Consider the following 23,298-nt stretch of genomic DNA (forward strand, 5'->3'; position numbering starts at 1 on the left):
AAATTCAAGGGCTGGAATCTCTCTTCAATTGCTTGCCACTATTCTTCCCAAATTTTCCAACTAACAGGCAAACTAAAAATGGCTCATTTACTATGCATCTTTCTGCACTGCTCAAGTGCAACTAAGATAAATAGGCCCAAGTAAGACCAATCAATCGAGCCACCAATGCCCACGAAGACTGATTTGAAACTGCTTCTCGATAAAGTGGACAGCAGATCTCAACAGCTGTACAATACAGATACGCTTAGCACTAGATATTTAGTGTGACTGTGGCAAGGAAATATTGGTGATGATGGGGATGGTGAGTGGATGAAAGAGGGAACGGAGGAAAGCTTTTTAATTATTGCCCTCTCCTGCTTCTTCATCTTGCTGATCACTCGTCCACAGAGTGAGGTTATCTCGAAGTAACTGCATGATGAGAGTGGAGTCCTTGTAGGAATCCTCGTTTAGTGTGTCCAGCTCTGCTATGGCATCGTCGAAGGCTTGTTTGGCTAAAAGGCAGGCCTGCTCAGGAGCATTCTGGATTTCATAGTAGAACACAGAGAAATTGAGTGCCAGCCCAAGCCTAATTGGGTGAGTGGGCTGCATGTGCTCTTTGCTGATTTCAAAAGCCTCCTTATAGGCAGCTTCTGAGGCTTCCACAACACTGTTCTTCTCTCTCCAGCAGCAACTTCTGCAAATAGCGGTAGTAATCCCCCTTCATTTTCAGATAAAAGACTTTGCTCTCATACTGGAAGTCATTGCAGTTCTTGATCAAGTATTTATCTAGGAGAGCCAAAACATCATTGCAGACTGTCTCGAGCTCCTTTTCTATCTTCTCCCTATAGGCTTTAACCTTCTCCAGCTTCTTCTCATTCCCATCTGCCATAGTCTTCTGCTCTATGCTGCTGATGACACGCCAGGAAGATCGTCTTGCTCCTACTACATTCTTGTAGGCTACAGACAGCAGGTTTCTATCCTCATTTGAGAGAGGCTCATTCAGTTCAGTTACCTGAAAATACAGAGATCAAATTTAAAGTGTGCGAACTTCCCTCAATACCTCCATCATTAAGTGCAAAATTCAAAGGTCCTTCTACATCCCCCAGTTATTTCTAGACAGGAGCCAATTTGCAGTGCTTGAAGTTTGAAACTGTTTCTGCAGGCAATGCTTGGAAAGCACAAGAGCCTTACAGTTCTGCTGCAGTACAACAGGTATTGGGAAGCCCAACAGAAGTGAGTCATGAAGAAGCACTGATATATGGAAAGCTTGGTCTTTTAGGAACTAAGGCTGCTATAAATATTCAGACTACACACTTAGTGATGAATTTAATGTACCCAGAATACCAGTTCTGTGCTTCTGGAACACAGCAGACACTGGTAACAGATGCAGCTCTTGTATTTCCTTCCCCTGCTACTTTGTTTTATCTTTAGGATTAAGCTCTGCATAGTACAAATGGAATTAGTGTTTTCACAGTACCTATCAGTCAGGCAGTGAGTACTTACGCAACGTAGTAATACAAGTTACTCTGATTCCTCTACCTGTGGGCAAATTTCAATGACAAAACTTGAAAGAAACTACACAGAAATAGAAAAAAAAAAAAATCCATGATCAACTCCAAACTCCTAGTACAAAGAGATGAGACAGAGACAGTGCTGCTAACAGTACTATGGACTATTTCACTTCTCTCTTAATTTAGGGAACAAAAACTATCAGACTTGCAGCCAATTTAAATTGTTCTACTTTTGCAAAACTCACAGGAATTGGGATGGAAAATGTTACTCTAACCATACTGTGTTAGAATGCACTACAGTTCTAAGCATGTGCACTTGGGGGTGAATGTGAACTTGTCCTTACATTACCATTTCTTTATAAATCTGTGTACTCACTCTGCTTGACAGGCATCAGAATGTTTGCAAACAAATACTATCTTACAATTAATTTACACCAGTCTGCTGGTGTAGGCCAATAAATGCACATTTTTCCAAATCTAAAAAAGATTTCACGTGAATTCTAACTGCTAGAGTAGAAAAGAACTTACTTTCAAATGCAGGTTTCTTAAAATAGTCTAAGCCAATTAGTTTTATCTCCAAAATTCCTTTCCCCTACAGCTCAGGAATGCAAATTCCCAGAAGACACTGCTCTGTCTGATCTAATAGAACTAGAGACAATCTACAGAAGGAAAATGCACAGGAATCAGCTCCAATGACATCCTCACAACATTCCTCTCCACAATCTCTGCTATGACCCACCTCTAACATCATCTTTAGTAAAGATGTCAACTCCCTCAAGATGGAAAAGCTCCACTAAGAGCTTTTTATTCCCCAGAGTCTATTAGGGCAGCACTTGCTTCTAAAAAAACACAGAAATCCAAAGATTAATAACCACTTGGTCATTCCTGCAGCTTCTTGCATCACACAGCTTCAGTGTGTTATACCAAGCATGGATTTATGGTATAAAAATCAGAGTAAGGAAGCAATATTACAGCAGGGGAGGGGATTGCTTGCATTAAAGACACCTCGCCTCCCCTCCTTCACACACATACTTCATTAACCCCAAATCAGACACCAACATCAAGGAGAACTCAGTGATATCATATTAAAAATATGGAATGTCCCAAGCTTCTAAGTACATTTATACACACCGATAAAGCCTACAAACTGAACTGGAACCTCAAACTGGTTTGATTTAAAAACAAACAAACAGACTTATTCCAAGGCTTTAATTAACACAAAGTAGTACTTCACAGGCAAGCGATTTAAACATTCCACATCTCGGGTAGCTCAGATCTTGCCAGCTTTAGAGTGTAAATGACACTCTACCAGGTAGCAACATACAGTAACTGAGCTACTGAGTACTACGTAATAGGATGAGTACCATCTGAAATACTACAGGTTTCTACAGCTAAAGCAATGGTTTCTGGATGATCTAAACCCAAAGCCACTCTGTGCTGTGTTCTCAAGATGCTCGAGTATTTGTACCACCAGGTCAGAACCTGTAACACTTAGACCAGCAGCACATCTTTCTCCGGAGTGTGGAGAGGTAACTTTTTACCTGCCATGCAGAGTCACTGCAAACAGCTGGAGTCCTGCAGCAGCATTTAATGCAAAGAGAATGCCACACCCCTTGGAAGAATGCCATTTAGTAACAGCACGTTGGCAAATTGTCTAATTCCTATTAAAATTGTTTTGGCTGGGGAAAAAGAAAACTAAACTCATTAACTTAGAACAGCAAACAAAGTTAAAGTTTCATTTTCCTCTCCTGCCTACACATTAGAAACCAAAATACTAGAATTCCCCCCAAGAAAAGTTTAACCAACAAAAAATGGTATTATTCAGCAGTAGTTTCCTTATGTAAACTACAAAATCTTGTTTCAAAGGAGGGGCTGGTGAGACTCTTTCCAGCTTTACAGTGACAGATAAAATGGCAGTCTTGTCACACTCTTTTCTACCTTCAGGGGCAGACTCAGAACCCACGGAACTATGCTTTCACTGAAACAGCTGCTGTTACTAACTGCCAGGCTGTTAGATACACTGTGTATTGCAAGCCTGTGGGGACAGCGACAACCAAAATCATTCCCATTTCTCTTTACAGCAGAAGCACACGACGCTCATACAGCCCCTTTAACAAGTCACTAGACACCTTACATTCAGAGATCACATTGTGGCATTTCAGAACCCTGAGATAGCCTGACTTCCTGTTGAAGGAAGTTGGTGTTTCTGGAGCACAGATTACATGAGTATCGTTCTGCATGGATAAGAAGTTACCTTGGCATTTATTTACAGTCAGGTACCGATCGGTAATGCTCAAGACACAGCTCACTTAAAAGCGTTCTCAAGCTCCCAATTACAGAAGCTCACCATGACACGACTTACCTGAGAGCAAAAGCAGCATTACATGAGAGTACTGTGACTCAAAATGAATGAAAACTGCACAGCCATTAGTTAACTGGGCATGCACACTGGTTATATGCAATTTATTTACACATTTCCTGAAGCACAGCAGCTGTATCTCGTTCCACACTTGTTCAGAGCCAAGCATACACTACGGTTCAGTGATACTTGGAAAAATAAAAAGATACCTACTAGCTACAGCTAACAACAGTCTCCTACAGCAGCAGTGGAATTTAGTAGTTACTCTGTTGCATCTTAAAAGTTGTAACTGACAGACTCTAAAGAAGCAGCTGATAATGCTACATTATATGTATTAAGAATTCTAGCACTATCATTAAAATACAGTTTATGTTACCATCTAGTGCCTCTGCCATTGAGATAATGAAGTACTGCTGCTTAGGACTAGATTGATCATTGCATTAGCATAGTGAACAAGAGCAGCAAAGTAAGTGTCTTTTTGCTGCCCTTATCTGAGTGTGACATACATCACTGCCTCTGAACACTAAACAGGTTGATTCTTACAAAATGTGAACTCCATTTGAAGCTGCTTTTTCAAACTAAATTAATCTTGAGTTTTTGCAGCAGCAGTACACTCAAGGGAAACTTGATTCCTCTTGGGGCCTCTGGGAGTTCACAAAAGAAAAATCAGCAAGAACAAACCAAATGTAATGAGATACAGCCAAGACACTGCTAAGCATATACTGTCATTAATGCTGCCCTTCAAATAAGATTATATAAATACCTTTTAAAAAATAAGGACTAGACATAATAAAAGTTTGATCATCCTGTAATTTTATTATGCATCGGTACAGACAGGTCAGTACAAGCAATTTTCACTGCGTGGCCTGAAAGGAGCCCAGTTGCAATTGTAACTTACTGTTTAAACACACAAGTATTCAGCTGTGTATGGAATGCACTGGGAATTCGTTACCTTACACAGAGGAGGCAAAGTGGGAACGTTAAAGCATGCGAAACGCTCTGAGCACTGGAGAGCTGCTATACCCACATGCTACTATCTTCGAGTCGCAGCACCGATGTTCGTGGGTGGGATCTCTATTAGTGCCTTTATCACGAGGCAAAGGAAGCATCCAGAGAAGGGACTCCTCTTGCCCAGACACCCACCGCGCAGCAGCCACCGCCCTCAGCGCTTCGTGCCCCAGACTCCCCGAGCAGGGCAGCCGCAGCTCAAGGTCAAACCTGTCATCCCCATCACGCGAAGACGACAGGGGCGAGTGCGTGAGTTGGGACCTCATCGTGAGCAGGGGCAGATAAAGAAGGCGCCGCGTTCCCGCCACGGGGAGCGAGGGCGGGCAGCATTCGAACCGCTGCCCTGAGCGCCGGATTGGCGGGGTGCGGGAGAGGGCATGGGGACAGCCACACCCCCAGGGCAGGGACAGCCGAGAGGGCGGGAGGGCTGCGGGACAGTCCTCACCGAGAATTAGAGAGAAGAAAAAAAATGTAAAGAGAAGAGACATTTAGGTGCAGTTGGGGCCGGTTCGCCTCGTCTCTCCCCAAGGCAGATAGTAGCGGGCACCGCCCCACACGCCGGCGCTGTGCCGGCGGGGTGGTCTGGCTCCTGCTACCGCCCTCTCCTTTCTTCACCGCGACGGGTGGGACCTGGAGCCTCGCATCCTCCCCAGGACCCAGCTCCGCCTCGGACTATCCCGGACTTCCTTTCCCTCCCCCGCCACTACCCACCCTACATACTCCTCCCCGGGTACGACCCAGAGCCGCCACGCTACCAGCCCTACTCACCGACTTCATGGCCGAAGCCATGTCGTCGTATCTCTCCGCCTGCTCGGCCAGGCGGGCTCGCTGAAGCAGCTGCTCCCGGTCCCCCATAGCCGCTTCCGTGGTGGCCGCTGGGCTTCGGCACTCTAAGCGCCTGGGAGAGAGCCTAAACAGGGGGCGGGGATCCGCTCCACGAAACGCGCGGGCGACGCGAGAAGGGAAGCCGGGGGAGCCGCCTCGCCTCAGCCGCTGCTCGCCCGCCGACGGTGGGCGCCTCGCTGAGGGACCGCGGCAAGGCGGCAGCCGCGCGCTCGCTGCGTGCCCTCCGCCGCGGGAGCAGCTCGCGCCTCTGCGCCCGGCTCGGAGCCTCGCGCTGCTGCCGCCGCCTGCGCCTGCGCGCGGGGAAGGCAACGGGGGGGCGGAGCCGCGGGGACCGCAGGGGAGGGGCGGGGGCGCCGCGCCCCCGCGCGCTATTTGTAGGTGACGTCAGTTGCTATAAATAGCCCCGGCGGGGCCCCGGCGGGCGCCTGCGCGCTGCCGCTGCTGCATTTTACTGCTGCAAAGGTGGAGGTGGGCGGTGGGCGCTGGGCGCGGGCACTGCAGAGACCGGCCGGGACGGGGCCGCCTCTCCGGACGGCGCCGGCGGCGACACGCCTCAGGAGGGGCGCTCGGCGACCGGCCTCCGCCTCGCATCTCCTGCCTGCGGCCACAGACGCGGCACGAGGCTGCCACCGGGGAGCCCCGGCCGCGCCTCGCCCGGGAAGGCGGCAGAGCGTGGCTGCCGCTCGGGATGCGCGCTGTGCGGGGCGGCGCGATGCGCCGCTTTCACGTGTCCGGCCGCGATCTCTGCGCCATGGCGGCGGGGTGCTGCCACGGCCCTCGGCCCGGCTGCAGCCTGTGCGCCCATCTGTCGCAGCCGAGGGCAACACGCACGTCACATGTCCCAGCGGTTCCGAGGCGACTCTGCTGCCTTGCCTAAGCGAGGCACCTAAATTCAACCCTACTGCTTCAACTTGTGACAGTCGAGCTCCTCTTGGTTAATAGAGCGAGTACCTGCCTTACCTACAAACCACCTCACAGGAGACACTGCATAAGTGACAGAGCTGCTGCTAGTGGCAGCAGAAGCTCCAGCAGCCATCGTGCTCCTCTGGTACCACAGGTTAACTTCCTCTTTCCATCCCACAACCAGCACACAAACCTCACTGCACCACTGTGTACCCGGAGCTGCTCTGTACCCGAGTGAAAGCTGTGCTCACCCTCAGACAAGTCAGCATCGCTGCCACTGGCAACAGCACCTACACCATCCTGAGCTCACTACTGTCCTTCCCATTAAGGGAGACGACAGAAAACACGTTAGCCACAGGGATCACACAGGTCTCCCTCATGACACTCTTCTTCAGTCCAGCCTGCTGTGTCAGCCAGAAGTGTTTAGCCTCGACTCTTAATGTTGTTGGTGTTTGTGTGTTAAGCACTGATGTCGTTTGAAATAAACACAGCTGTTATTTTCAAAAGGGAATAGATGAGTACTGCTGTTTTGTTAACAGGACACAGAGATGACAAAGATGACAAATAAGAACAGTTATATGCCATAAAGTGTGACAGATAAAAATGTGACATAGCAAATTACAAAGGGATTGCTGGAACTTTCAGGAAAGCTCTGTACAGCACTGTGAAGCACGCAGATGTATGTACACACTGCAAGTGGAGCTCTGCCTCTCTCTCCTCGCTGGGTTTTGTTTTCCCTGTTGCCAAGGGAAGGCAGTGACATGTAAAGCCTTAACAGCACAGATTCTAACCACTCTAATTCATCATCATCATCACTAGTGCAAAGCTTGCACTGACATTAGCCAAAGATGAATCTTCCTCTATGGACAGCAAGACTGTGTTCTGGAAAAGGGATGAGTATAGACTTTAATGTATCTAGCACTTAAGCAAGAACAGTGAGAGAAGGACTAATCCAGAATTCCCAGGACACTTCTCCAGTCTGGAAACCCTGCAGCTGTAGTAACTTCTTAGTAGAAATTAGCCAGTCTGCAGTGTTCCAGGTAGGTCTAGCAAAAACTTTCTGGTGTCATAAAGCAGTTTCAGAGTTCCAAGGAAAAGAGATTACAAAGTACTTTTAAAACCAGTTATTCACTCACTGAACCAGACAATCTACACTGATCTGCCACACACATGTGGATAAGTCTATACATGCACAAAACCCACTCCTATTAAATGCTTCTGTGTAATGGAGGCTTCAATTTCTCACTCTAAAGCATCTCAAAAATTCTTAACCCTGAATGCAGGAGGTGATAGTAACCTCACTGCTCCCGAAAACTGATATCCAAGGGTTCTAAGGAAGAGGGCGAAAATCAAGCAACCATGAATGCAGCATTTCTGCAGTCTGCCTGGAACCTGAAGTGAAGCAACTGCTTCACACACACAAGGTCTAGGGAGTATCAGTGCTCTCCTGCCTAGCACTCTGGATTTGCAGCCTTGGCAGTGGCTCTGCGGACCTGGAAAAGTACAAATGAAAACAGAGCAGAGCTCACAGAAGGAGTTTTAATTTGCTGCAAGATTGAAAAGCCAAGTGTAAAAGTTTTTAAAATAAGGACCTGTAGATGCCAGCAGCGCTTTCACCAGAGTGCGGCACGGGGTGCAAAGCGCTGCTGCCTGGGGCTCCCCTGCGGCGCAGGGCTGCCAGGCACCGAACCTGCCGTTAAGAGAGCTCCGCGATTCTCAGCACAGCTCCGGCAGGAGCCCGGACCGGCCGCTCGCATGAGGCAGGACTGAGAGCCTCTGGCAAAGCGACCACACCCAGCAAGAATCCGTAGCCGGAGAAACGCTCCGCACTGAAAATTGCACCATGACCTAAGGCAGTGGCTCTGCTCCACAGGCCCATCTGATCGTTGGACAGCACCGATGTTCCACAAATAGCTCCCTGCAGAAATGCCATTCGAGTTCACTGCTCGGCTCCGCGCCGGGACACTGGGGACACCAAAGCAGCCTCACTGGGTGTCTCCTGGTGCTAGTGCTTAGCTAAGGGGACAGAGAGAGAAAAAGAAACACGGCAGGAAACTACCCCATGCCATTCCCGGCCCTTCTCCCTGGCAGAAAGTTTCCTCCTTTGTCTGCCCAGGTGCTGATGGAGGATGTACTTTTTTTGCAGCACTCTTCCCGAGATTCAGAACTAAAGCAGTGGTGCTACAAAGCCCCTGACAGTAACGTCTCATCCCTGCAGCCAACGATCTGTCCTCTCTTTCATGTAGCAAATGAATGTTTTATTTAGGTAACTGCTGAATGGTAAAAGTCCTGGGAACAAGACAGAAAAACTGAGAGAAGAGAAGCAACTACCAGTTGATGGGGGAGGTTAACCAGCTTCCACTTCCCAGCAGAGGAAGTAGAGATGAGTAAGGCGGAGAAAGAGAGACGGAGAGTCTGTGGACAGCTTCTGATCTTGGAAACACTGTGACTGGCACTCACATGAGGCATGATGCTCAGAGCAGAGATTCTTTCACAGACTTAGGGTGGCCTGTAAGTTTTATTGTTAGAATCCTGGCAGCACATGCCCCCAGCAAAGTGAGGTAAGTGACCATCAGGGAGGAAAGGTGTAACCAATGACAGGCTCAGAGCACGAGCTGGGAGTGGGTGTGGCTGAAGTGTGATGACTTTTCCCCAAACCACACAGGACTGTAATTCTAATGATAGCTTTCTAGCCAAACCATACACCACAATTTAATGAGCAATGGAACCCTCCAGGCTGTCACGGTGTGTGTGAAAATACTCCACTATCTGTCATGTTTCAATGAATCTTGAATCATGCTCACAGAACCTCCCTCACAACTGGGAGGTAAACCTAGAACAAAGGGTGAAAGCCTGCAGGGCTGAGTGCTGCTCAGCAGCAGGCTTCAGGCTGTGGGTATCTGAGCGCCAGCATGGGAGGATGTCTGAACCAAACAGGCAGCCATGTGTGCCAGCCCTGCAGAGCTCCTGCTGGGAAAGATTAGCTCTGCACACCGACACCCACCTGGGATCCCCGCAGAATGCACCACAGCATTCACACACAGCCTTTGCATGCCCCAAACCCTGTGCAGACTTCAGCTGACAGATCCTCAGGAATTGCTCTGGCAAAACGTGAAGTCTCCAAGCACTTGCTCATTTCAGAGGTCCATTGAAGAACAAGCAGAGTGTCTGAATAAAAGAAGATGGCAGAGTCTGCAACTGTCAGAATGATTCAGGGATGTGCATAGGGGCTGTGAAGCACACTCAGGTTGTGGGTGGTTTCTTTATGGCAGGGAACCGGAGTAGCGAACGGAAAACAGCTTAACTCTTTACAAGCGGCTGCAGACCACAGTGCCTACTGGTACTGTCCAGGAAAGTGGTCTTATTCTTTATGTAATCAAAGGAAAGTAACCGAAACTCAGAGCATAAACAGGGAAAACATGAAAAGCCTGCTTATCACCAGCTGCCACCCACAGCACCATACTGAAAAAAGGCCTCCACTGCAAGAGGAGAATAAAAAAACCCAAACACAAATTTATCCTCTTTTCAGTAAATACTTAAAGTCAAAAAAACCCAACCAACCACCACCTCTCTTCTACTAAATCCCTGGGTTTCCAGAGGCGCTGAGCCTACAGAAAAGATCAGAATTTAGATGTCCAGCATTTCTGGAACCACCTGAAGACACCTTGTGCTGAGCATGCACAATTAAGGCCTCAGAATCAGCAGTCATATTTGAAAAGTAAGCCTTAACACGATTGTTTGCTGCTCTTCAAATTTTACCAAAGGGGATTAGTTTGCCTTACAGTGGAAAATGACTGACCAGAAGAAATGCCCTTCCACTGTAGAGCATATCATGAAAGACTGGGGATAAAATTAATGAAGTGCAGAAATAAAACCAAGTGCCTTTGCCAGCACTTCCAGAAGTGGCCACTTACACTGGGTACCTTACCCAAGTTGCTGTGTAAAAGCTCATTTCCTCTGAGCATGAGGCTCCAAGCAAGCTGAGCCAGGCATCCGGAACAAAGACTGCCTGAAAATACCAGCCTGGAAGATGTGTCCCCTGGCATTCGTCTGGGTGTCGCCTAAGATGTGCACCTTTCAGTAACTGTCTTGGCAAGTGGAACTGCCGTTGAGGACTGAGAGCAGGGGAAAGCTGCTTCTCATGTCATGAATCCTCTCCTGCACTGCAGCAGATTCGTTCAAGCAGTTTTCACCAAGCAGCAGCATGCACATTTCTATGCCACACTTAGAAACCTAGGCATACGCAACAGCTCAGTCTCTGACCCCTGTGGTCTTAGGCCTGTCTGCTGAACTGCCAAGAGGATAAGCTGCCTCTAAGCAGCAGTGCTGTTAAACACAGGATGCTTGCCTAATGGGAAAGTGACTTCTTTCTCACTGCAGGGACAGCCAACAACTTGTGAATGTGCTTCTCAATTTCTGTCCCTTTCCTGTGATCAACTGACACACCTAAGCACCGGGGTTTGGGATCCCATATGAATTTTCAGATTAAAATGGCTTTGTTCTTTTCTATCTAGACAAGCTCCTTCCTTTGACAGCCATGCCACACTGAGGAGGGGAATGACAACAGCAGGTACAGCACATTCAGCTCAGGGCAGGTCAGCCACGTGCTCAAAGTGCTCCTAATCACAGCTCCAAAGAAGAACAACATAAACACATCCGGAGCTTGCTACGTATGGCAGGACAGGGAAACCAGAACACCATGGAGATGCAAATCACATCTAAGAAATGAGAACAAAGTATCACACAAACTTAACAACTCAAATGCTAGCCCAATGTGAATACAATGTAAAGAACTACACTATGCTGTCAAAACTCCATCTAGCAGAGAAGGCCAAGTGCTCAGCATCCCTGGCATTCAGCAGAGATTCACTTGATCTCTTCCTCTGCTGCATGGCTGTACACCCTGTCTGCTCCAGCTCTCGGATGGAGAAGCAGCAGCTCTGAACTCTCTCAGCTGCATGTAACTCAGTGCGGTTGAGTCCCATGAGACCACCTGCAGGCATGGATCACAAATTCTTGTCCAAACGCAACCATCTCTCCAAGTGTTTTGTGCAGATTCTGTACCCAGGTGACACAGGGTAAAGATCCTAGTGGGCCAGAACATACTGTACTTAACCACTTGACTTTACATCTCCCCAGGAGAAATACTTCTGATTTGCTGGACTTCATGTATCAAGCTTCCAATCATCTAGTAAAAGTTTCCAGAAAGTGGTAAGATATTTCATCTGGGAAATGACCTAGAAAATTCCATTGTCCTCCAGAGAACAACTGTGCCAAATTCGGAAATTAAATTCATCAAGTGAAGTATAAGACAGAAAGCTTTAATTCTGCTTTAACTGCAAAGCCCTTTTCACATGTAGGTTTGGAAAAAAGAGCCTTGTTGTCCTAGCACTCCTTAGGAATTCTGGTGAACTCAGCCTCTTCTTTCTACTTGAAGAGTCAAAACAACTGTGTTCTTCAGCTATTTAAAACACTTGCAAGGCTCGGGACACTGGAGCTGAAGCCAGCTGTAAAGGGAAGGTCAGCATCTCCCAGATCGAGACCCCTGCATTCCCCAGCACAGGCTGTCTGCTTAGCACACAACCTGCTTCCCTTTGAATGGCACACACCCACCATTTCTGTCATCCAGACTAGTGTCTATCCCATCTTTATCATCGTCCCTGCCAGAAACAGTCCTAAATATGTGAAAGGAACTGAAATACGTCTTCCTGGGAGGACATCCTCATTCCTGTTCACTCCAATACATCCATCCCCAACAGCAGGGAAATGGAATCCCCCTGGCTTTCCTCCACATGTATTTACACACCCTTGAGTAGTTACATCACAGCACCAGTGGTGATGTGATGGATCATTAGGAGTGAGAACTGAAGTACCTCAATTGGCATCTCACACAGTAATCCACCAGCGTGGACTTCGCCGCACGGACGCGACGCACTTCTGCTGCACTAGCGTCTTGCTCCCTTTTCACCACAGGCCGCTCTGAAGCCGCAGCTCCCGGCCGCCACAGCGCACACGCCTAGCAAACAGCTTCAGGCAGCGCTGCAGGGCTGGCGGCAGCGCTGCGGGGCTGGCGGCAGCGCTGCGGGGGCTGGCGGCAGCGCTTGCGGGGCTGGCGGCAGCGCTGCGGGGCTGGCGGCAGCGCTGCGGGGCTGGCGGCAGCGCTGCGGGGCTGGCGGCAGCGCTGCGGGGCTGGCGGCAGCGCTGCGGGGCTCGGGCCGTGCCCGCTCCCGCCGCGCCCACGCCCGGCCCGCAGCACCGGCGGCGCGCGGGATGCCGGGGGTCGCCGCGCGCCCGCCGCCGCGGCCGGCCGCAGCCAATCAGCGGCCGCAGGATATCTTTGGCGCTGTTGCTACCCGCGCGGCTGGCGCCGGACCAACGGCGGGGAGCAGCAGCGCGGCGGGAAGGGACTGCGCTGCGGCGGAACGAGAGCCCGGGCGCGGCCGCGGCCGCCCGGCACCGCTCCTCAGATGCACCCGAGGGCACACTGCTGAAGGGGGAAAGAGCGTGAACACAGCATATAACCGCTCCGAGCCCCGCTGCTGTGAACCCTGAGCCCAAGCCTTCGGGCGAGAGCCGCCAAATGCGCACCGAGCAACGGGGACCCAGGTGCACAGGTGGCCCCTGCAATGCCTAATTCGTTCCCACGTCTGCATTACCACTTCACACCATGCCCTGAAAAATCAACCCTAGAGAAAGAGTCGTTCGTAACCTTTATTTGCTAACTTGATGGAGTTTAGGCCCAGATGACTCCTTTGGCATAGCAGCAGTAATACTCGGAGAAAATGCCCAAAACGCTGCCTTGCAGCACAAGCTTCAAACCTTCATCAAGGGTCTGCTCTGTCACTTCATGCTCTAATGCTCTCATACATGCTTCTGCTCTTTAGTCTCCAAGTGAAAGAAAGGCACAGGGCTCCTGATCTGCGAGCAGCGTGAGATGGAGGAGTACCACAGGCAGCCTCGAGGCTGGGCTAAGTAAGGTAAAGTAGTGGGCAAAGGGAACAGGGCTGTGCATACTCCCCAAGAGAGCTGCCACCACGCGGCTTACATCTGCAGAGCACACAGCCTCCAGCCAAAACCAGCATCAGCCCCACACTTGTTACAGTGTGTAGGAAAACAATCTGCTCAACTCATGCTGCTTTGCAGGGCACTTGCCTGAATAAGATGTGCTCACCCACCACTGCCTGGTGCCAGCCTGCTGCAGACCACCTGAAGGGTGACACAATTGCCTCAGCAGTTTCAGTTCATCCAGATTGGGGGACTGAAAATGGATCAAGAGGGTTCAGCAGCCCCCATCCTCCACTCTCCCTCCTTTCCTGGGCAATGTGAGCATTAAAACCTGACACCATTGGTATGCCCTCCCTTGACCTTGCAAGAACACTGACTTTACCACTGGAACCTCTGCCATACTCCAGCTTGTGTCATCTGTGGTGCTACAGAGTCCAGAACACTGGAAGCTACACTCAGCAGGACTTCAGCAATACAGAGATGACAACCAGCAGTATTTCACCAGCACTTAGCTGAGACCTCATTTGCCAGGCCTAAGAAAAAATTACTCACTATCTAGTGCTCGGGTGCTGCAGCTGAATTCTGCTCTACATACCAGAGCTTCATGATGTAAGGTAGGGACTCAGAGCTGAGCTCTGGGCAGGAACTGCCACAGAACCAGGGACCTGATATTTTTCTTTGCATTTACAGAGCAGCTTCAGACTGCTCCAGTACAAACCTGCAGTACATAATGCACAACTTGAAACCAAACGTTGTAACCATTAGAAAAAAACCCTCATCCTTCTACCTCTCCATTTCTATGGCCACCCCAACATTCAACAAGAAGAACAGAGCAGGTAGAGGTTGGGCTGTGTCCTGGGGAAGTGCAGACCATACCGAGCTTCTCTGCAGGCAAGTCACATTTGTCTGCTGGCTGAGAATTCAAAGAGCAGCCATGCTGCCCAGAACGTGTCGCTGGTTAAGGGCTCACCAGCTGGATCCTCCAGGACCTGAAAGACAGAGGAAGGAGTCAAAGCTTCATCACACAGGATCCGAATGACACTATGCTCACGGTGGGAAGAGCTCCTGTGGCAGACATACAGTAAAGCAAGACTGTAGTGGGTAGGAATGGCAGTGTCGGGGACTGTGTGCATGAAGTGACAAAGTCACTTGCTCCCCTCTAAGTTCAGACAGAGTGATCCATCTGCACAGACGTGGGTGTAGAAATGACTGCATGATTCAACTCAGTAATTCAGAGAAGAGCAATTTCCCATCCCTTTGCTCAAGGCATTGCCTCCTATAAAGCACATAAATGACAGAGGGTAAGACCAGATGAAATAACTAAGGGAGCGATCACCTGAACAAAGGAGTTCTGTTCAGGGAGGGAAAGGAATAGCTCAACAATTAACTAACTTTTGTTTCTTTGTTCTGTTTTATTCTCGTTCTGGCTTTGATGGGATGTACAACTTACGAAAAAGCAAGTTGAAGCCGTGTGGACAAATGTCCATCTGCACCTCGTGGTTCAGACCCAGGTGGGGGGGCACAGTGCTGCAGCCAGCCTAAGGCACGTCAATTCAGCAGAGCACTCAGGAAGTCCACAGAAGGCTGCAAAATCATTTACCTATTCAAGCTCTTCCTTTTCCTATAGCACACATTAAAATAGGCAAAAAATGCTTTTCTCAATTCCTGAACAGAGTTAATCGTGACAGAAATGTGACGATGTCCCCTTCTGACACCTGCAGGTATCACACAGTGTCTTGGCCCCAGCCCACTCTGCACTCAGGTCCTGTTTCTGTACCACTGCAAAATCCGTGTGGGAATGCAGACAGGAGAAGGCTCCTGCATTATTAATGCCTGAGGCTTTGCCACTGCCTGGCTTGCATTATGGCTGCTGAAAAGGCCTCTGTCCAAGATACAGATCTTTATATCGATGCTTTCAGAGGCTCAAAGAGGCTCTCTTACTGCCCGCAGCCACTTCCTATCCTGAAGCCAGCAGATGTGGTCTCCTGCTTTTCCAGACCTCTTTCAAAGAGGTTTTCTCTGTCAGCTCCCACTACAAGAGAGAGAAATGGATGCTAACTGCTTGATAGACCAGCATGTGAGAGGCCAAAAAACAGCTCCAGAACCAAGAGACTTTCTGCTTTCCCTGGGTCCTGTTTCAAGTCACATTTAATTCCCAGCTGTGCTCCCATTCCCTTGAGCAGCAGACTTCTAACTGCTGTTCCCTACTGCCTTAGAACAACCGTCAGAGTGCAGGCAGGCTGGCGGAATTATTTTCTCCCTGTGGCTTCCTACAGCAACGCTGCTCGGGCACTGCTCTCTGCCGTCTCAGAGCAGTGCAGAACCCACCTGCACACTTGGAAATGAAAATTACATGGGAGAGTGAAGAGTTCAGCTCCACAGAATCCCTCAGAGGAGAGACCCTCAAGCAGCTGCCTTCCTGTCACCTGCTTCCCGCAGCACCGAGGCCTCCAGCGCTCACAGCGTACCCAGAACTCTGGATCTACACAGGTTGCCTTGGCCATCAGCTCAGGGACACAGTTAGCAAAAACAGGGTGTGACAAGCAATCCTAGGGCAAAAACAACTAATCACCCTCTTGTGGCATCTGCTGGAGTGTTTCATGCAGTGAGCCTTTCCACGTCCCCTGCAAGAGTTGCAGCTGGGCACCATGTGCAGAGCTCGGAGCCTCGCTCCAGCACGGGCTGTCTTCTCTTACCTGACCTCGGCCCAGGGCTTGGCTTTCTCCACACAGGGCACAGGAACGGGTGGGCACTGAGGCTTCGCCAAGCACAGCATGACAGGAACTGGAAGCAAACACCAAGTACAAAATGCAGGTGTGTTTCTGCTGCACGCACAAACATTCTGCAGCAGCCCAAGCTGGCAGCTGGCAAGACTCCATCCAGCAGAGTTCTGTCACCCACAGACCTGCCCGCTCCTCTGCCACTGCCACAGCCTGAAAGGGCAGACCGTGCCCTGTCAGGACTGGCCTGACCAGGAGCAGCACCCAGCAATGACAGCTCCATCCACAACTTTCCTGTATGCCCCCAGGACAACCCAAAACCAGAGATGCCCACCAAAATGTCTCTTTCCTGGAACATGTTTAAAAAGCACCCACTTTAGGAGTCAAACACACAAACTGTGGCCTGAGGCATGGCCACAGTACTGGCTTGCCCTTCTGCTGTAGCTCTGCAAGGGTGTAGGGTCTGGGGACCTGCTATCCCACTCTGAACTCCTTCAGGGGCTCTGCCAGTCTCTGGAAAGAGGCCACCCATTGCTGGCACAGGGCCCAAGTAGGAGATACTGGGTACTCTTCCTGTCACCAACTCCAACGTATCTGTGCTCCAACAACACTGCCCATACCACCCCCCAGGAACAGCCCGGGGTGTAAATGTCTACACAGGCCCAGAACAAAGGTGCCAGAGGTAAAAGGCAGAAGAAATAGGGCAAGTTGCCCTTTCTTGGAATTCCCCCCAGGCTCCAGCAGTCAGTTCTGGGATTCCTCTGGAGGCTGTACTCAGGCAATTACATGTACTAAAGACAAATGGGCTCAGCCCCAGCCCCACCAAGAATTCCTCTCATCCTTCTCCACAGCTCACACTGACAGCACAATGCCCTCAGCAACAAGTTCCCCGACTTCCATCATGCAACATGCCAAAAAGTAGCCCCTCTTTGTGCCCTGCGCTTGCTGCCTGCCTGCTGTGGCAGCCTGAAGGTGCTGGGTTCCCCCGAGGGGAGAGCCCCACGGCAGGATTCCCAGCACTCCGAGCTGGAACGCCGGCAATGCAGGCAGGAGCAAGGCGGGCAGGAGCGGAGCTGCCCCCAGCTCGGCAGTGCTGAGCTGCGGATCGGTGCTGGCTCCGGGCTGCAGCCTGCCTTGCTCCAGAGTGCAATGCGCTGTTTGCACACGCATGCTGCTCTGCGTGGACCATTAGCTCGGCCGCATTTCAGCTGTCCCACTCCAGGAGGCAGCCCAGGACAGCACCGTTCGAACTGGTGACTCTTTTGAGTCTGACTCCGAGGGGACCCTCATTCACTGCCATTCACCCGGTGGTGATCTTACCCAAGACTTCCCACGGGAGGTCTCCTGGATCTGGAGAGGAGAGTTGCAAAAGGGCCTAGATGAAATTGCAGCCTAAGCACTGCTCATTTCTGGAGAGAGATCCCCTCTTGTGGGGACCTCAGGGGGTTGGGGAAGCTGCAGCAAGCCACTGAATGGGTTAGGAACAGAGTTCACACAGCTACGCCCTCACCGGAAGGTGCCAATGAGGTGACAAGGGCTGCCCCTGCCAGGAACAGGATAGAGGGTGTGTGGGTTCCTGGCACAGCTGGCCTGCCCAGCAAGGAGACATTTCCCACAGAGCTCTTCTGCTGGTGGAAGCTATTTTAAACATAGCCATGAGCTCGCTCTGGAGTCAGAACACACTGTCTGAGGCCCAGCAAGCCTCGCTGATCTTTCGTGGCCTTTAGCCACGTTTAAACTGCAGATCCTCAAACACCCACCAAGGTGGATCTGCAGTGCCCAGACCTGGGCTCTCCCCAGCAGCTCAGAGCAACGAGTCTGGTGGCAGGGCTAAAGGCAGAGTTTTCTGCAAGGACTGCAGGGAGGGCAGAGCCTAGTCCCATCTTTAGCTGCAGGAGTCACTGCCTCCCCTTGTAGCCTGACAAGCCACAGAGCCTCTCTGTGCCTCTGCCTCATCTACACAGCAGCAATAGATCCGCTCCCACCTACCTCTTTGACATGCCACTGGCAGTGCCACTCTGGCACAGGCACTGGGTGGTGTGAAGCAGAAGGGCTAAGACATGGGGCTGCTGCTCCTGCTCTGTCTTGTAGACCAGGCAGTTGGAGCTGGCAGTGCCTGCTTGCGTGCTTGTTATTTACATAGGTGGTGGAAGTTGTGTAACATATGGCAGGGATTTTGTTGCTTTGCATTCTGTGAACTTATCTCAAGTCCAAGACAAACCTGCAGTCTGAAACTTCTGTGCAGGTGGAAAACAGGCAGAGCTGTGCCTTCCTGTCTTCCCAATTTGGAAAGCCTGTACTATGGAATGATCTTGTCATGAGCTTATGAATCTACAAGAACTATTTCAGGATCGAGTAGGGCCCTGCCTAACACAGCCACCAGAATCAGCTCTCATTGGATCAGTGAGGTCACGATTTGTCCTGACAGAAGAAAACCAGGCAAGAGGCTCAGAAGCTAAACTTGCTTTAAAGAGAGGGGTTCCTATCTTTTCTGGTGAGGGGGCTCTGTTCCTGAATCTCCCTCATGCCATCACCTGCAACGCACACATGCACTTCCACACGCATCTCCCACTTGCAGTGTGCATACACATACACCTGCAGAAGGTGATGGCCACCAGGAGATGGCCCTTGCAAGCACACCACTAAGTCTTTCCACAGCTCTTCAGCAGGAGGATGAGGACCAGGGTAGACCCACAGCACCACTGTTACTCCTGCCATCACAAGCCCTGTGCTTTCTGCTGCCTTTACCTGAGGGGAAGAACAGTTCCAGTCCCTAGCTGTCCAGCTTTCACAGGGTGAAGCTTTCAGACTCTAAATCTGACTGTGTAGTGTTCTTCCTGAACAGATCTCAATACAGCCACCTTGAGGGACTTTGCTCAAGTGAGCTCTGACACCTGCTGAAATAAATGCTCGAGTTAAAGACAATTACAGATACCACGACCCCAGACTCTTCAGGCAGCTATTCTTCTCCCCCTTTCTCCACATTTGCCACAGGCTGGGTGAATGGCAGTCACAGAGCTTTCCGCTCTGTAGACCCACAGCAAAAGCAGGTAGATCTACAGAGGCTACTCTGAAGAACAGGCAGAAGAAAAGAGATGGTGAGACTGCTGAACAAGCCTAGGCAGTAAGGAAACAGAGAGGGAGAGAGAAAAAACAAGGAGAAAGGAAAGCAAAAAGCATGTTGCAGTGGAGAAGTTCCCAGACTCTGCCCAGGCAATCTCTTCAGAATGAAAGGTGTTTAGAAACCCTGAAGCCTGCAGACTGACAAGGTGAGCAGGCAACCTGAAAGGACTGTTCCAGTGGAAACACTAAAAGGAATCCACCTTGCTGGAGAAGTGCTCTTATGGAAGGAGTCCCAAGGTAAGCAGAAGAGCAGGTAAGAATGTCTGCTTCAACACCTTCAATCCCTAGGGCTCCTCACTGAGCTAACTACAGCAGCAGGACTGCGGAGCTCCAGATGAGTCCTGCCCCCACATATCATGACCTCAGAAAGCCACCTAAGGGAGCAAGCGTCTGCAGCAAAGGGAAGAGAAGCTGGGGAAGGTCTGGGTTCAGTTCCACCAACCTTCCATACTTGGGGTCCACATGGAGCTAGAGACTCCTCTGGTGCTGCAAGGGGCCTGCCCCATGGCCAGCTGCTCATCTGGGAAGGTCAGAGACCCACGAGGGCACAGGGCAGAGTCAGCCAGCTGGGGGCTGCCATCACTGTTGCCTGGCACTTCTCTGGGCTGCAGGACAGCTGCACTGAAGCAGGTTCCTGGTTCCAGCACAGCCTCAGTGCCAAAGCCCATAGGTTGTCTGGGGATGTGAGCGCTCCACGAGGCATTGCTCGTCCTCTTCTCACACAGCTCACTGCTCTGCACAAAGCTGCAACAACGGAGGAAAAGCATCAGCCAGACATGCTGCTCTGTGAAGAGAGGGCTCAGCTGCACCTCTGAATCCTGCCCTTCACAGCTGGCAGACAACTGCTACATGCTCTGCCTAATGCTAGGCATGGACCATTCCCCTCTACTGAGTCATGACTCTTACATGATGTCCCCTGGGAACTGATGTGAAAGTCAGTTCCATGAACAAGTTTAGAGGCTTCTTCATCTCTCAACTGTCACTGTAAAGACTTTCATACATCACCTGGATTCTAGCATCTTTAAATACGTTCCTTCAGGAGGCTTATTCAGATCTGCAGCTGACTGCTCCCACCCTGGGTCACAGGGCCTGAGGGTTATCTCCAGTTGCTCAGAGCCGCTTCCAACACAAGATCCATCTGAAAGGTGCAGGCCAGGCAGGTGAAGGAACATTGATAGTTTCTCCTAAAAGCCATGAAACAACTCTAATTTTCCCAGTGCAGCAAGGCCTTCTTATTCCCCATGACTGAAGTTTAGCCAAGGTTCTGGGAAAGGGCACAGAAATCCTGGGGTCACTGGAGTACTGCCCTGATCCCAAACTGTAGAGCTAAACCCTGTTGCCTCCCCTGTATTTACACTCCCTCAGTGAGATGGGCCCCTCTCTTCATCCATCCCTGCACAGGCCTGAGCACCTTTCTCACCTTCTATGGAGTGACAGCCCCTACCCACACAATGAGGCTCTCCCCTGGAGCAGAGCCCTCCGTGTCCACTTGACCTGCCAGCACAGAGATGTTGCCTGGGAAGGAGCGACCTTCCCTTCCTGATGGAGCTTTAAATTGTTTCTCAGCTTTCTGAATCACATCCTAAGCTCACTAGAAAGAGACAAACCTGCAGCCTGTGGAGCGTAGAATCCTTCACCCTGCCCCTCCTTAGGGTGGTGAGTGAGAGCCCTCCCGGGGCAGGACTGGCTGAGCTGTTCCACAGGAGCGGGGAAGGACTTCTGACGGCGCCGATAATTTGCAAACCAGTTATAGACCTGAGTTGGCTGCAGGTTCATGTCCTTAGCCAACTCCTCCTGCAAACCCAGGTGAAGGGAGAGATCAAGACAGAAGGAATAAACTCACCCAAACAATCAGGCTTTTTTTGCTCTGGCAGAGGGGCTGGACTAGATGATCTCTCGAGGTCCCCTCTAGTCCCTAACATCCTGTGATTCCCCTTAGTTCCAAAAGCAGTCCAGCAAAAGAGCTTTCCCACCCAGACACAACTGCTCGTTAGGTCTCCAACAAGTCTGCAGGGATCCCAAGAAGATGGATTTGTAAACTCAAAAGAATTGCTGGAAACCACACACTGCACCCTGCTCCCCTGGCTGGTTTGTTTGCTAAAGGAAACCATACGCTGCTGCAAATGCAGAATCTCAGCAAAGCTCTTGTCACGGTGTGACAGCTTCGCGTCACTGACCTGACTCTGACAGGATAAACACAAAGGCATTTCCTAAATTAAACAGCGTTCACAAACCATGATCAACATAAACATCTGGATCAGGACCACAGAAACAACTCTGCTTTCTTCACCTGTCAAATGATGAGATCACAGAGGTGATCGCTGCATTGTGACCTTTTAGGGCATAACTACACAACTTCATTACGCTCCCAATTCAGCTTCATTTTCTTTTTTAATGAAAATTGGGATGTTGCTGCTGCTTTGTGAAAAGGGCAAGAGACAAACCTCTTCCACGTTGCAGAGCTGTTCACCAGGCCATCCTGCCTCAGGGAAGAAGGGCGCTGGAGAATCCGAGCACCAGAGAGGCATACTTCAAAGCTTGAAGCCTTCACTTTGCAAGGCAGCAATCACTAAGGATGGCCGAGTTGAGTGTGGTGTCCCTTTCCAAGCCAGGGAGATGCGTGGACAGCTCAGCACTGCCTGTCACACGCTATGAACTCCAGGTTGGTACACAACGTTCTGGTGAGCAAAGTGCATCTCGTACATGCTGCAAGTCAGTGGAGCCAGAACCGCTTACTGCTCTAACGCAGCTCTTCTGAGTGATGCCTGCTTGGCTGCCTGTGCTCCACCACTACAGAATTAGAACTGTCAACAGCCTGCTGAGGAACATCCCCTCAGCTTTTTGGCCAGAGCAAGTGGAACTACTGACTTGAGGAGTTTGCAGGGAAATCTTTAGGGAAAGATCAAACATGGGGAATCCCACCCTCACTGGGGCATCTGGAAACAAGAACTTAGCATGAAACCAGCTACAGAGCCCTGATCCAGGGTTCTGCTTTGCTGTGACAAGAGAGACTTGGCTGGCAGCAGCAGTTCCCTACCCGCTGCTTCTTGTCTGGGTTTGCTGTGACCTCTGCAGCAAAGCTGCGCAGCTGCCGGCGGACTTCATCTGAGTATCCTCGGGTCTGCAGACCTTCTGGACACAGGGAAAGTGGTGGAGGATTCCTGTGCACGGGAGAGAACTGGCTTAAAACTGACCCCAGGAGAGCCAGTTCGGAATTCGTGGGGAATTTCTCACGTTGCTACACACGTGGTTAAAATGCCAAGAAAAACCTAGCTCAAGGGAGAGGCTGTCCTGAGAAGCAAAGCCAGCCCCTGCATCTCATCCCTGCATCTGATAAGTGCAGCAGTCAGCTCCCCACCCCATGGTACCTTTCCTGCAACGGAACTTCTGCAGAGGGGTCAGACAATCCACCTGGAGCTCTCCATAACCTTCGGTTGTGAATCTCATGCCAGAGCGCACCAGCTCCTCCTTCTCTTCAGCCTTGCAGTTCTGAAGCAAACCAGGCATGTGAGCAACCCCTGCCAGGTAGGTCACCCGGGCTTCCTATGCAACTGCAAGCTTACTCAGAGATGCCTACGGGTCTGACACAGTTGGGCAGCATTGCCCAAGCACATGGCTCACTGTCCCTTCTCTAACATACGCAGGGAGTTGCCTGCCTAGTTCCTTCTTTTCCCTGTAAAAAAGGCCTACATGACCAGACCTAGAGCTGGAATCCCTCACCGTGAGGTGACATCCTCGTATCTTCCCATCTTGGCAAGCCCTCTAAACCTGGCCTCGACAAGACTTTCACATCCTGAGCTCTAAGTTCGCAAAAAACTTCAAGAACCACCACAGCAGAGAACAG

At 50.5% G+C, this 23,298-nt stretch overlaps 2 protein-coding genes across 2 annotated transcripts; both read right to left on the reverse strand.

Moving 5' to 3' along the window:
- YWHAH (tyrosine 3-monooxygenase/tryptophan 5-monooxygenase activation protein eta) lies at positions 1-5,979 on the reverse strand. Its single transcript, XM_064168345.1, is given in 3 exon segments — positions 1-661; positions 663-991; positions 5,626-5,979. Coding segments are annotated over 3 exon segments (741 nt in total). The 5' UTR covers positions 5,713-5,979; the 3' UTR covers positions 1-336.
- Positions 5,980-19,130: 13,151 nt separating this feature from the next.
- Positions 19,131-22,817, reverse strand: ANHX (anomalous homeobox). Its single transcript, XM_064168537.1, has 6 exons — positions 22,813-22,817; positions 22,492-22,615; positions 21,062-21,248; positions 20,460-20,592; positions 19,897-20,198; positions 19,131-19,225 (listed from the first exon to the last, which is right to left on the reverse strand). The coding sequence occupies exons 1-6, from the start codon at positions 22,815-22,817 to the stop codon at positions 19,143-19,145; spliced, it is 834 nt and encodes a 277-aa protein (XP_064024607.1). The 3' UTR covers positions 19,131-19,142.
- Positions 22,818-23,298: the final 481 nt, after the last annotated feature.

The sequence above is a fragment of the Pogoniulus pusillus genome, chromosome 30 (assembly GCF_015220805.1).
Source record: "Pogoniulus pusillus isolate bPogPus1 chromosome 30, bPogPus1.pri, whole genome shotgun sequence".
Classification (NCBI taxonomy): domain Eukaryota; kingdom Metazoa; phylum Chordata; class Aves; order Piciformes; family Lybiidae; genus Pogoniulus; species Pogoniulus pusillus.

Excerpts from the sequence above, each read along its gene's own strand:
- ANHX (XM_064168537.1), bottom strand. Across the intron at positions 20,593-21,061 it reads CTACGCTCCACAGGCTGCAG|ATGGATCTTGTGTTGGAAGC; the intron begins GTTTGTCTCTTT and ends TGCACCTTTCAG. Across the intron at positions 20,199-20,459 it reads TTAAAGATGCTAGAATCCAG|CTTTGTGCAGAGCAGTGAGC; the intron begins GTGATGTATGAA and ends CCGTTGTTGCAG.